The 13,377-nt window shown below is 44.2% G+C and overlaps 1 protein-coding gene across 4 annotated transcripts in view; it reads right to left on the reverse strand.

Moving 5' to 3' along the window:
• Positions 1-9,844: 9,844 nt before the first annotated feature.
• The window catches only part of mpdz (multiple PDZ domain crumbs cell polarity complex component), a 50,589-nt gene continuing 47,056 nt past the window's right edge, over positions 9,845-13,377 (reverse strand). For all 4 annotated transcript variants that reach the window (XM_080876633.1, XM_080876630.1, XM_080876632.1 and 1 more), the window contains 6 exons: positions 13,147-13,231; positions 12,871-13,034; positions 12,137-12,241; positions 11,766-11,860; positions 11,548-11,671; positions 9,845-11,458 (listed from right to left, as the gene is read on the reverse strand). In XM_080876633.1, coding sequence (XP_080732759.1) covers positions 11,312-11,458; positions 11,548-11,671; positions 11,766-11,860; positions 12,137-12,241; positions 12,871-13,034; positions 13,147-13,231 — 720 coding nt within the window. In that variant the 3' untranslated portion in view covers positions 9,845-11,311. The remainder of the gene's footprint in view (positions 11,459-11,547; positions 11,672-11,765; positions 11,861-12,136; positions 12,242-12,870; positions 13,035-13,146; positions 13,232-13,377) is intronic.

The raw sequence follows: 13,377 nt of genomic DNA on the forward strand, positions 1-13,377 counted from the left end.
TGCAGTACAGACCAGCTGAGATGACACCAGCTTTAAAATACAATATGATGACTGGAGAGAGCAAAAGCTGACCTGACAGTGTTCAGGCTGCTGGTTGCATTAATGATTTCCTCTGTGCTGGATCATCGTGTGAATCACTGCTGCGCGGCGCGTTGACAGCTTGTCCGCTTATGTAGATAGATGACCAGATAGTGTGCTCCTGCCTGATGTAGCCACACAGGTGAGGATGTTGTACTTTCTGCTCGGAGACTAATGAAGACTAATGATCTTGCACATTGCTGATAGGGTAAAAGCGCTGGAAAAGCAAGTCAGATTTCCTCGACTGAAAAACTATCGAGCTGTAAAATATCCTGCTAATGGCCACTCAGGAACACCTCTTCAGATATTTATACTTATACATGAAAAAAGTGCCAACCTTCTACATTATTGAGGTGTTTGGTATCACATGAGTAATATGGTAGTATAGTTAATTTTCTTCTACTTGCAAGCTCTTCATTATAATAAATTCATGGGGAATCTCTGCAGCTTGGCAAGCAATGCAACATAGCATGGATTCCACTGCAGCCCACTTCTGAAAACAGAGGGATGATAGATGTGTGGCTGCAAGCCTTTCACACAGGCATCCTCTTTTGTTGTACAGATGTTGACATTCCAGCTTCAGGAAACATTTTACAGCAGTGTAAATGTTTGCTGTGGGATTTTTGCTTATAATAGTGCTTTTTTTAGCTCTACGTTGTGGCATCAAGTTGTTTAGACTTCTGTGATACTGATGTGGTTAGATAAGTAGCACACGGAGTTGCTGATTAGTTTCAGCTGCTTTGCTGTTAATTAAATGAACAACCCCCAAAACAGGAGTGCTGTAAGACGTGGAGGCCACTGACATTTTGTGGAGCCTGGTTAGCATTTGTCATAGAATACCAGAACTCTGTGCTTTTCGCAGATAAGAGCAGGTTCATCTTGAGCACATGTGGCAGACGTGAAATGGTCTGGAGAAGGCGTGGAGTCATACTTGTTACTGTTCAGGATGACCAGTTAGGTGGTTGGTCAGGGATGGTCTGGGGAGCCATATCCGTGGAGGAACATATAGACCTCTACCAGCTTGGCAACTGAACCGTGATTGGCATTAGGTATCGGAATCAAATCCTTGGACCCATTGTCAGATCCTACGCTGGTGCACTGGGTTGAGCTCAGTGATGACCAGATCCAGATCTGGACCACCATCCCTCATCTCATTAAAAGCATGCTCCGACATTGTCAGACGTGTACATATCTGTGGGGGTCATACAAACTACTGAGTACCATTATGAGTTGCTGCAATGAAATTTCAGAGAAAATGTACTAGCCTGCCGCATCATTATTTTTGCTTTAATTTTCAGGGTGTCTTTGAATTCAGCCTTCTATAGGTTTCATTTCCGTGACATCCTTTAGTTCAGCGGTCCCCAACCCCATCGTTTGGTACTGGGCCGCGAGAGTTATAGTTCAGGTGTGAAATTTATGGTTTTCAGGGTTTTTATCGTTATTTTTTTTATCGTCATTAACTCGGTTTCCCTGGGTCTTTTCCAGTGTGTTATGAATAAATCCACGACACCTTAAAGGCCGGTCCGTGAAAATATTGTCGGACATAAACCGGTCTGTGCCGCAAAAAAGGTTGGGGACGGCTGCTTTAGTTCGTAAAACAATGCCCCTTCCATATCAGCATGATTTGTCCCCCCCCCCCCCCCCCCCCATTAAGATCTGACGAGTTCTATAAGTGTTCCTTTTATTTTTGCAGCAGTATTTAGTGTTGCAGTACTGCCTGCACATACTAAAGATAAGAGCCCGAAGCTTCAGACTGCTCTAAAGCTTCTTTGTACTCTTGGCTCAGTATCATGTCTGTAAGATCAGATATCTTTAATATGGCCAACTGAGGGAAACAGCACTGTCTGTGAACACAGACACCACATGCTGTGTAAACCCTCTATTTATAAGAGGCAAGAAAGCTGACTTAAAGGAGGATTGGCATTAAAGGCGGAGGAGCCAAAACACCTTGTTTAGGGAGAATGGATGAATTGAGGGGGCTGTATCAAGCTGTTCTAGTAGAGTCCAGAATATAATCCCAGGAGTCCACCTTAAAGCAGAATAACTCAAGAATGATGTGTTGTCGAGAATCTGCAGCTCAATTCAAATAAAGTCTGTAAGAACACTTTGTTTCTTCACACACACCGTATCAATAATGAATGTCAACCCTCCTACCAATGAAATCTGTCAAGTCATGAGAAAGTGCCCCTTAATGGTCTTATGTGTTTGCACGGCCCTGCAGCCATGTCTGTTGGCAGCTCGTTTTGTGCGCCTGTCAACAAACAGAAATGTGCTGACTCTGTGACGAGCACGACAGGAACAACACCGACTGGGCCAACGTGTGCCTTTATTCCGAAAAGCCATTAACTAGATCCTCGGAGCGAGGCGGAAACTTAGCCAAAAATGAATCAGATTTCACTGGAATAATAATAAACAGTGATGAACGGGTAGCGCCTCTGTCGTTTAGTTTGCCTGCAGGACTCTCCGCGTATCAGAAGAGCATAAATCTGTTCACCTGACTGCAAGCAACAAGTTCACGCAGGTCTGATGGAAAGGGTTTTTTTTGTCCTTCTTCCTTTTGAATTCCCTGCAGCTTCAGTGAGATGAAATCCTCGCAGGCAGATGACACTTTCTGTCTGACATTTTCTCAGGCATGTGTTCAGCGGATCTGCCACTAAATAAATAAGCTCTGAGAGCCTCGTAAGTAGCTGTAGGGCAGTTATTGTAACAGGCAGCTATTTAACGTTTAACATTAGCATTCAGGGCTTTGCAGCATGCCTTTTTTTCTGAAGGAGTCCTCTTCACGGATAAGAACAACAAATGTTCATCTGTTATATATATATTTCACCTAGTGTCATCGCCTTTCTGGGCACACACACGCACAGTTTCCTGGTTCACACGTCTTTAAGAGCGGTTAAAAATATTTCCCTCCTGAGGAGCCTTTGCAGAACCAGACTAAAGAACGTGCTCTTATCTTTAGAGGTGTCGCAACTTTGTAACCCACGTCGCCCCCTTTCTTTCTTTATCATCAGCGTGACAGCCAGACAGACTCTCGCCATCAGTGCAGTCCAACCGCAGGTGAACCTTTGGCTGTTCCCTCGCATTCCCATGATGGGATTTTTCACAATGATTAGAGGACATGGTTACACTCATTTTAAGCTTGAAATCTGCTACGGAAGTCAAAACCGGCAGAACTATCTGACATCTGTGGTGGGTGGGTAGGTGGGTGGATGGATGGATGAGGGGATATAAGGCGCAGTGGCAACAAATTTTTAAACAGTTCAACCAAGTCATGAACTGCAGTGATTCATTCACCTGGTTAGGGACATGTAAACATGCTTTAAAGCACTACAGAGGCCTTCTTTCAGCACGCTGTGGTCTCATTTGGAGCCAAGTGGAAGTGCTCGCCTCTTCGCCCTGCGGGGCATCCTCGTAAATCAAGCAGAAGAGCTGGTTTTTAAGTGCAGCAGCAGCCACAGCAGCAAAGGCCATAGAGCTGCTTAAGTTATTGTTGCTCTTTGACAAAATACAGAGGAAAGATGTTGTTCCAGGTCACCTTTGGAATTTGAGCTGCATTTCCACGTTTGTTTCTTTCCTTATGTTGCGCAATACTTTCGAAAGCATCGTTCCAACGATGATAGTGAAATAAGACGACAAACTTTTCATTCAATTCACAGTTCACAGAACATTTGGGGTTTTCTTCACTTTTTCTTTTTCTTACTTAAATATCTCCAAAATTCCAACATTATATCTCACCAGTATTTTCCAGCATCTCCAGCGCAAACACTGCAAACTTACATCATCAGCCTTGAAGCTATGACCTGCTCTGTGACTCTACAAAGGCTGTATTTTATGACTTTATTAACCTTTTACAACAGTACAACGACAATTGAAGGTTAAGGGGAGATAATAGACGTGTGATGCAAGTAATGACTTGGTAACCTTCCAGATAAAAATAAAGATTTCTGTGGTTGATAGCTCCAGATGGGTTGTGTTGCCCTCCACCAAACTTTCCAGTTCACAACCATTGCAGCCCAGTTTTAAATAGCTGTTATAGCCTGAAGGACTAACAACAATGCCTCTAAATAATGTCATCTTCACGATTGTAAAGGCATATCGACGTGAATCCAAAGTTAGGCGAGCAAGTTGAAGCCTGAGCGGGATTATTTATAGCGTGCCATGCGATTTGACGATCAGCCTAATGGCGCTGTCAGGCTTGTGGAATAAAGATGGAAAACTGGCTCAAACAGCAGCGAGGCCTGGAGGCATGAATGGGCTTTCATCACACTCGCTCTTCCATGATGCATTGAAATCAATAGGATGCTCTCGTTCTCAGCCCAGCGGTGCGGATAGGTGTCAGTCAATACTATGCCCCATTAACAGATGAGGAACGAGTGCATTCCAATGTGTCTGCGAGACCTTTGACATGTTGCGACACAGTGTTATTTTGCAACACTGTTTTGCTCCGCTGATGTTTGATTCCCGATGATATATTGCTTTATGCTGATATTAAAGATACTCAAACTGTGAAGCTGATTGGCTTTAGTGATTTCTTGAATGTTAGGTAGTAGGTGCCAGTAGGTTTGCAGATTTCTTTATTAGAATAATTTTTTTGACCTTTTAAAAGATAAACTGTGATAAAAAAAAAAAAAGAAGTATCCATTTAATTTTGCACTTGACCTTCCACACAGGATGATTTGCAGTAAGCGACAAACTCCAGAGCTGGAAAATGATGTCCAGACCAGTCAGTACCCACAGACTCAAAAAAAAAAAATACAATAACACGAAGAAATTGTGACACCTATGAAAGAGCTCTTTTATGCATCTCCTGTTTAAATTCGTTCACGCTTAAAGTTTTGCCCGTGTTGGAGTATTTTTAATGCCGATACTGTTTATATAGTTATATATTGCACACTTAGTTTATGCAAGGTTAATTTCCAAGAAGTCTGTACTCCAGCTTTAGCGCTAATTGCCCTCTAGCCTAGCTAGCTAAGTTTGCTAGGTTTAGCTAAACGCTTAGCACTCTTCCACATACCTCTTTTTCAGTTTTGGTAACATAAATAAATAAAGTAAATAAAAGCCACAGACCCAATGCTTAATTAAGGCCATAAAAAGAAATCTAGTGAGGAACAACAAGTGCAGAATTGTTTCTTGTGCAATGCTACATCATCTTCACCTGGACAGGCAAAGTAGCATGTAGCATGGCTGTAGGCTGTTTGGTTAAGCATAACAATTGAGGGCTGTGTTCTGAAATTAAATGAGTATTTGATGAGGAAATACCAAGCATGCACAATAAAAAGCATGCTGTTCAAAAGCCTTGCCTTGCTTCAAGCTCAGATAGCCCTATGCACACCTCCAATAGGCAAACACAGGTAATTCTTCCACCCCGAGCTCAGCAAACATTTCCCAGCAACTATGTCACTGCATTACTTTAGACACAGCTCATAAAGCAATGATTACACACCGGTTCTTATCAGACCCCAGCTGCGGTGATGTAATTCGAGGCTGTAACTGAAATGCAAACATACCAGGGGAAACACATGAGGTGTGTTTGAGGCAAGCAAGGGTGAAGTAGCTTCACATTACCCCTGCACACTCGTGAGATAGTCTGTGTAATATGGCTCATTAACACCGTCTTGTCTGTCTAGCCAGAGCTGAGTCCTGAACTGTTTGTATTGCCAACATGTAATAAGAGCAGTTAAAGGGGGTCAATACCAAACATTTAACGCCAGTGCTTGGTGCTCCTTCATCCGACGTGCGTTGCTGTTGTCTGTGTAAACGACCCTGACGCTCCACTTTGTGCAAACACACCAAAGGGAAGGTGGAAAGCCCATCCTGCATGTGATGTAATGTGGCTAACTTGCAGGTTTACTTTAACAGTCAAGGAACAGGAGGGAGTGCAATGACCTGCAGCTATACTCGCAAGGAGGGAAAAACCTCATTGTAAATCATGACAGCGCTCCGCTTCCTGCTTGCAAAGTGGGACCTTGACATAATTTGGGGTTATGATGGAGAAGACGGAAAGTATGTGTTTGTTTGTTTGGATGTTTACTCAGAGGAATATAATTGTCACCGTATAAATTTAAAGTGGGTAATTCAAGCCTCTTCTTTTTTTTCTTTTTCGTAAACAAGCCTGACAAAGTCAGACGTGAAACATACGAGTCAAAGACTGAAAACGCCACATAAGCAAAGCCCTTTCCTTCTTCTTCTTCTTCTTCTTCTTCCCCGCTCATTCTTGCAGCATAAATGCTCCTCACTGTGGGTTTGAATTGTTAAGACTTGTTTACTGGTCTTAGATAATATTTAGCCTCAGCCATTAATCATTAGGGCCCACGTCAGTAAAGTTTAAAGATGCAGTTCGATCCTGATCTTCGAGCATAACCAGCCGTTTCCTCACATTCCAATCTTTATTAATAATCTAATTACGCTGAATCAATCCATTCAAAACGTCAGTTCAGATAAACTCTCTCCCGAAGCCATCTGTCACATGTGTCTCCACTTGTCGCCAGCGAGCACCCCCACCCTGCTCTTGTTATCTACAGTTGCACCACTGTGTCAAGAGGAAAGGCTGTTAAAGAGCAACTAATGCACGCTGACTCAAACAATGCAGGGGATTGTGGGAGCATGTCATGGGCTGATCTTCCTGACAGGTAAGTAAAGCCTCGAGGCAATGCCGTCACTTTCCAGGAAGGTCAAACGACTGCCTCAGCTTTGACAACCGCTGGGGGGGGGGGGGGGGGGGGGGGGGTACTGTATACTCAGTGTGCTCATCATGAAGCAATTTAACACCAGCGCCGCAGTGGAAATTTAATTAGTTTTGCTTGTGTAAGCCACGCAAGAGAGCGTCATCATAGAGACATGTAAAGGAGTTGTCTGATGAAGCTAAAGATGCAAGCCTCTTTTCAATGATGCCGAAGGGTCCGTGGCATTATGATTGTTCAGGAGATGGGGTTGAAACGAGTCACACACAGATACGCTTATGGTGGAAAGAAATGGGAGACGCATTGTTCAAGTAGGCATGGTCCTCCCTTTGTGTAGTTCTAATGTCACATAAACTTCCGCATACCCTTCTTAAAAGTCGCCTCTTCAGATAAGGAGAGTAGACAGGAGCATGTGTGTGCACTATCAACAAGCAGCTCGGGTGTCCTTGACGCGCATCATAGAGCCAAAACAAACAGCAGCAAACAGAAGGCAGGTCACTGCGCTCCTAAAGGCGCCATCGTGCTCGACTTTTGTCACAGTTCTCTCCAAAATAGTGAGACTTCTCCAAATACAGAGGTTAAAGAGGGGAAATTATATATGAAGCCAATGAGGTAGTTAGAGATGAGGGACCTTGTTTTGCCTAGCGTGTTTGTTTATAGGGTTAAAGTTGTAGATGTGACAGCGACAGACTGGTGACCTGTCCTGGGTGTACCTGCCTTTCATGCAAACCAGAATAGGAAAAGGGGAAGAATAACATGTGAATGTTTCCACTTTTATGAGTAAATTATTAGACAAACAAGATTATGAAGACATACACATTTACCATTGGGGTTTTTTTTTTTATTTGGGAGTATTTAAGAGTCTGTTTCTTTTCCATCTACTCAGCTTCACTACTGACGCTCTCATACATGTTAACTACCGGTATTACCAAAGCATCATTACACCAGGAGTTCACTCGGTATTACATTGAACAGAAACATAGATTATTCTACTTGAGGCTCAGCATGTTTAGCACAGGTTCATGGACAAATTCCTTCACAGATGACACAAATGATAACATTTTTTTTTTACTTTCATGGCTAATAAAAAGCTGCTTTGTCTGTCATCAGTTAAAGCTTTCCCACTAGCTCATCTATGTTTGCCCTCTGAGTAAACCCTTAACCTGCATGGAAGTGTCGCAACGCATCACAATGAAAAGTCCTGTATTAGCAAGTAGGCTAACATTTGCTGAGATTAAAACACGAATTAGCTTGTTTATTTTATGTGGCAGTGTGAGGAAAAACTAAAATGCTCAATTACATTAATAAACACTCGAGAACTCTCAGTCAGGGTAAAGTTCACAGAGATGCACGTGGAGACTGATGAATGTGTTTGTTGCCCACAGCTGTCTGTAGGAGTTTTTCCATTGATTTGTGCAGCTTCAGAGGTTCTTCCAAAGCCAGAAAATGGTAAATCATAGTGTGTAGATTTTTCACACTTCAACTAAGTGAGCGCTCAGTGATAGCTTTACAGTTAGATAACTCACGTAGATGTCTGAGCCCCGTAATAGCTGTTAGAAAAAGACTCAGTTTACTAACTTTTTAACATTTTTCCTTTATCTGTTCAAACTGCTATGTAGGCATGAATGTTTCCAGAACTATATCTAGCATGGGACCTTTTGTGATACTAGATTTGGACAAATTAATTTTTCTCAAAAAAATTGGGAAAAAAACTATCTATGCATCCAACTGCATGGTGGTGGTGGGGTCCGGGGGCCCACATGCCATTGGAAGCCCCAGGGCCTCCAGTAATGCCGATGCCTTCCCTGCCCATGAGGAATGCCTGCTGCCGAGCCCACTCACAAACTATGTTTCTATCTGCTTAACGTTCAGTCGTCGCTGGAGCTGGCAGTAACACTGAGCGCCGAAATGTTTGAAAGGCATCGACAAATCTAAGCTGCAGGGTCAAACACATGAGTCATGGAGTCGACATGTATGCAACAGTACATCAAATAATGTAACTGTTATAATTCGTATTTATGAGGTCAAGAGAGAAGTCTTTTTTCCCATGTAAGAATCAAATGAAGATTTGTCTGATATGTTGATACTTCAGTCTTTTTATGTTTTTGGTTTTTAAAAGAGAGATTTAGCTTCAGCGCCATTGTCGTGGAACGTTACACCATTTGGCCATACATTCATGTCAAGCGTGAACAGCGGCAACACCTGATCCCGCATCTAAAAGGCTTGTGCAGACAAGCCGTGTGTAAACCAAGCAGGGTCTCTTGAACCTGGAGGAGGGCTGGAGAAACCACTAATCCCACTGGGGGCAGTTAAAACAACAGGTGCTTTGGGGGGAGGAAGCTCAGCTGTCGAAAGCAGGGGGTGACTGACTTGGGGTTTGCTTTGGAGCAGCTGCAGGTAGAAGCACTGGGTCTTGACCTGGGAGGGCCTGGGTGAAGGAGTGACCCGATGGTTGATCGCGTGAACTTCTACAAGAAAAGTCCCGCCATGTTCTTCTCTGAGAGTCCGCCGAAACCAAAAAAAGCCCCCAGACCTCATTAGACAGAGGACTTGTGGCTGTGCATGAGCTGTGGAGCAGCTGTGCTTGTCAGCGTGTGGACAGATGGGATGCCATATTTTAATGGAGAGCTTCGTCTCTTTCTATCCAGGCTTTATTAGGTCCCTAGTGACAACAGAGACTCTATTCAAGCAAGACCATACATGCTGTTCCACATAAATCTTTGTTCATGCGTAGGCCGCTTTTCATTTAAACTTACTTTATCCCCTGACTTAGATCTGTTCGCCTTTCATTTAAACATGACCTGCAGCGACAGCACACCGCTTCTCTCCCAGATAGAAAATTTATATAGCTGATGTATCGCTGTAGCACGGGATGAGTGCGGCACAATAACCCCTTCGGTGGCAGTTTCAACAACAGCTGGCGCACTTGAAAAGTTGACACGCCGCTCAAATGCGATAGCTAATTTAATAAACACACGTTTATGGCTTGATAAGCTTCTATTCCTGCTGGATTTAATGACAGAATGCGTTTGAACTCTTATCTCACGTTCAATAAAGTGCAAGATGAAGAAAAATTGGGACGCTGATTGAATCCAAAGGTCACTTTTATTTAATTCAGTGTGAATAAATGCAATACTGTCACTTTTGACAGCTCTTGAAAATGCATTTACGGGGATATAAGACAGAGAACAGACAGAGAACACGCTACGCTGCACAACACCTGTCCAATGACGTCGAAAACTACAGAATGGATGACTCTGTTTCGGGTAAACAACAAGGTCATAAAGGACTCTTTAACCACTCATTCATACAAACCTAAATAGCAGTCAGTTTACTTTTCTGTGCACTTGCAGGAAGTGAACAATAATACTTAAAAAATACTGTGACATAACACCTTACACATCAGCTTTAGCAGCACTATATTTCAGTGAACGGCTCTCACATACACTCACACACAGACACACTCAAGCCGCACTTTCACATCTTTCCCTTCAAAGTCAACACGCTTCACGTTTCCGATATCCGACTTCTCGCCGCTTCAGAACTAAAAACTACAGTGACTTCACGATACATTTGATTAAGAGCGGTCTCAGCAGCGTATGGAAGCCCGTTTCCGCCACTAACGGAAAACAAAAAAAGCATCCATGACTCGAAATTTCAAGAAAATAACTCGAAATTTCGAGTCATGGATGCTTTTTTTTGAAATTTCGAGTTAATAGGTCGAAATTTCAAGAAAATAACTTGAAATTTATGGATACTTGCTTTTTGGGGGTTTTTGTGGCGGAAACGGGCGTGTGCCGACAGCAGTGCAACGCAACGGACAAATAACGCTGTTTTAAGCTAATGCAGGCGTTAGCTAAATCCTGCTATAATCTCCTAATTGTCTCGAGGGTACTTCTTTAATTCTGTGCTCTGAACTGAGTCCGGGGTCACCCCTCAGACTGTTAACAAAGTAATAATAATAATAATACAGGAATACAATTAGTGCTGCCAGCGTTAATCTCGTTAAAATGACGTTAACGCCATTAACGAGGCAAATCACCGTTAGCGAATTAGCGCGTATCCCCCAGTGTGTGGGGCTGGATAGCGCTAACGTGTTAACGAGCTAACCGCGCTAATGTGTTGACGCCATCCAGCCCCACGCACGTGGGGATCCGCGTTAACTCGCTCACGGAGATTTCCCGCGTTATGGCGATAAAGTAATTTTAACGGGATTAACGCTGACAGCACTAAACACAATCCAAAGTGTCCAGTGAATACTTCAAATCCAGAGTGGTGGAATGTTTCTAATACTATTTACAGCCTCGTTGAGATTCCCATTACGACTAAGTAAAGCCTTCAGCACAACACGTGCTTGTAACAGGCCTTCAAACATCACAGTGGCGTAAGCTTCTTCATGATCACACTGTTTGTGTTTCAGTGTGCGGGTGCTTTCACAGACGAGCGCCTCGCTGCTGCTGCGAGTTTGCAGAAAAGGTGCGCGGAGGTGAAGAGAATGCTGTTGTGAGCAGAGGATAAGGAGTGGGTATAGTGCGTGTGGAGGTGGGGGCGGTCTATGACAGCACGGTGAGCGTGACGGTTCCTTTGGTCCTCTTCAGAATGCTGACGGCCTCTTCGTGGGAAACCCCCTCCAGAGTCTGCCCGTTGACGGCCATGATCTGGTCTCCTCGCTTCAGGCGCCCGTCCTCTGCAGCTGCGCCCTAAACACACACACACGTGTGCACACCATCAATAACAGAGGCTGTCGGTTCTGCAAAGATAAACAGTGGCACAGATAAACGCCTCTCACCTTTCCAAAAACAGTTTTCACATATATGGGCAGGTCTCCGTGGGGGCTGCCGTACCCTCCGACTATACTGAAACCCAGCCCGTCTGGTCCTCTATCAAGAGTGATGGTCTTATACTGAGGAGGGCTGAGGGAAAAGGTAGAAGGCATTTAAAGGAAAACCAAAGCAACAACCTGTAGTTCTCCTCCTCTGAGCACCCCTGCGTCTAAGAACATCATACCTGAGGTCGTCTTGGAAGATGCAGCTGGGCGTGAGAGCCCCACCGACCTGCTCCTGAGGGGGACCCGTCACGGTGGTGTCGCCACCTGCAACCACCTGGAGGTGCGTTAACACACAGACACAGAACACAGCTCTGTTATAGTAATACTGGCGTTGATTTACTGCCCAGATAAAGACTGATAGCATGATGGTAGTGCTGGATGAGGGCGCTTTATGGTGCTTCAAAGCCTGTGACCACCACCCTTTGTCTCGTCTGTGCTCAGCTGAACACTTTGAACAGAGATAAAGGGAAGAATACGACACAAGCTGCAGCTTATCTGCCGATTTATCTGGTAGAAACACAGGAGGTGAGAGAAGACGTTTATAGGAGACCTGCAGCTGTATCGTTCCTGTCGCGTTCTTGAGCAGGGCGACGGCCTGAGAGTGGCTCATGCCTTCAGCAGAGGTTCCACATATGCTGACGATTCGGTCGCCGATCTGAAAAAGTGAGAGTTTAGAACATTTTGGGGGGGAAACAGTGCAGATGTGCAGTGCAGCAGAAACTTTTCACACTTTCCAAAGAACAGTTTGGATGTTTCGAGCAGCCTGCTGCATGTCAGCGTCATAAAAGCGGTGCCCACCGCCTGAAACTCGCATCTGTCACTGCTGATTTCTGTGCTTTCATTATTAGACCGCACAAAAAACGTAAATTCACGGTTCAGCTGAGTAATTTCATTACGCCGCGCTCTCTTTTCTCTTTCAGGCTGAAATGATAAAACGGCATGAATATACCATTCAGGATTCACCCTATTCATTTCAATGAGTCTTTCTGTGGGCTTAATGGCCTTAATACAGGAGTGGGAGATTTATTATCCACGTTAGCAAATGGCTATTGTCCTCCTCCAGCCTCAGTCTAACACAGTTTCAATTGTCAGTTTTTCTGTGAAGGTCACAGCTAAAGGTTAAGGGCTCGCGGCCTCTGGGAGCCGCTGAGAATACATACACTGAGCGAGTGGGAGTAAATAAATGAGATTCGCATTAAATCCCACACAAGAATTGGAGATATGCATAATTTCTGATGAGAGCCAAAGATTTGAGAGGGAGGTGGCCAAGAAAAGGTCTCATACCTTGAGATTCTGGGTCTGAGCAGCCAGTCCGACGGGATTCATCATGGCGATGAAGATGGGGATGTCGCCCAGGGGGCTGCCCACTCCGCCCGCTATGCTGATGCCCAAAGAATCAGCGGGGCCTTTAGTGAACTCCACTGTTCTGACTTCCTGATGCTCCGGGTCTGAAACAAACGCGTCGCTCTGATGACTCGTCTTTTCTTTTCCCGCAATTTGACCGACATTCGCAGTGGATTTCGATCTGCTTGTTTACACTTACAGTCTTGCCGTACTTACATTCTTGGCTTGTACTAAGCCTGTCAGGGTCACCAGGATCTGAACATGGCTGAGAGACCACCTTGGCGCTTCCTGTCTCACTCATCTGAAACAAAAGCATTCAGAGCGCTTTCTTGTCAGGCATTAGATAAGAGGAATTTCTATTCAGCTCCAAAGCGTTCATTTTCTGCCTTTATTTTTTTACTAGTGTAATTTTGCATGATTGGGTTAAAAATAAGCTACTTCTATTTT

The sequence above is a fragment of the Rhamphochromis sp. 'chilingali' genome, assembly GCF_963969265.1.
Source record: "Rhamphochromis sp. 'chilingali' genome assembly, chromosome: 1".
Taxonomy (NCBI): Eukaryota; Metazoa; Chordata; class Actinopteri; order Cichliformes; family Cichlidae; genus Rhamphochromis; species Rhamphochromis sp. 'chilingali'.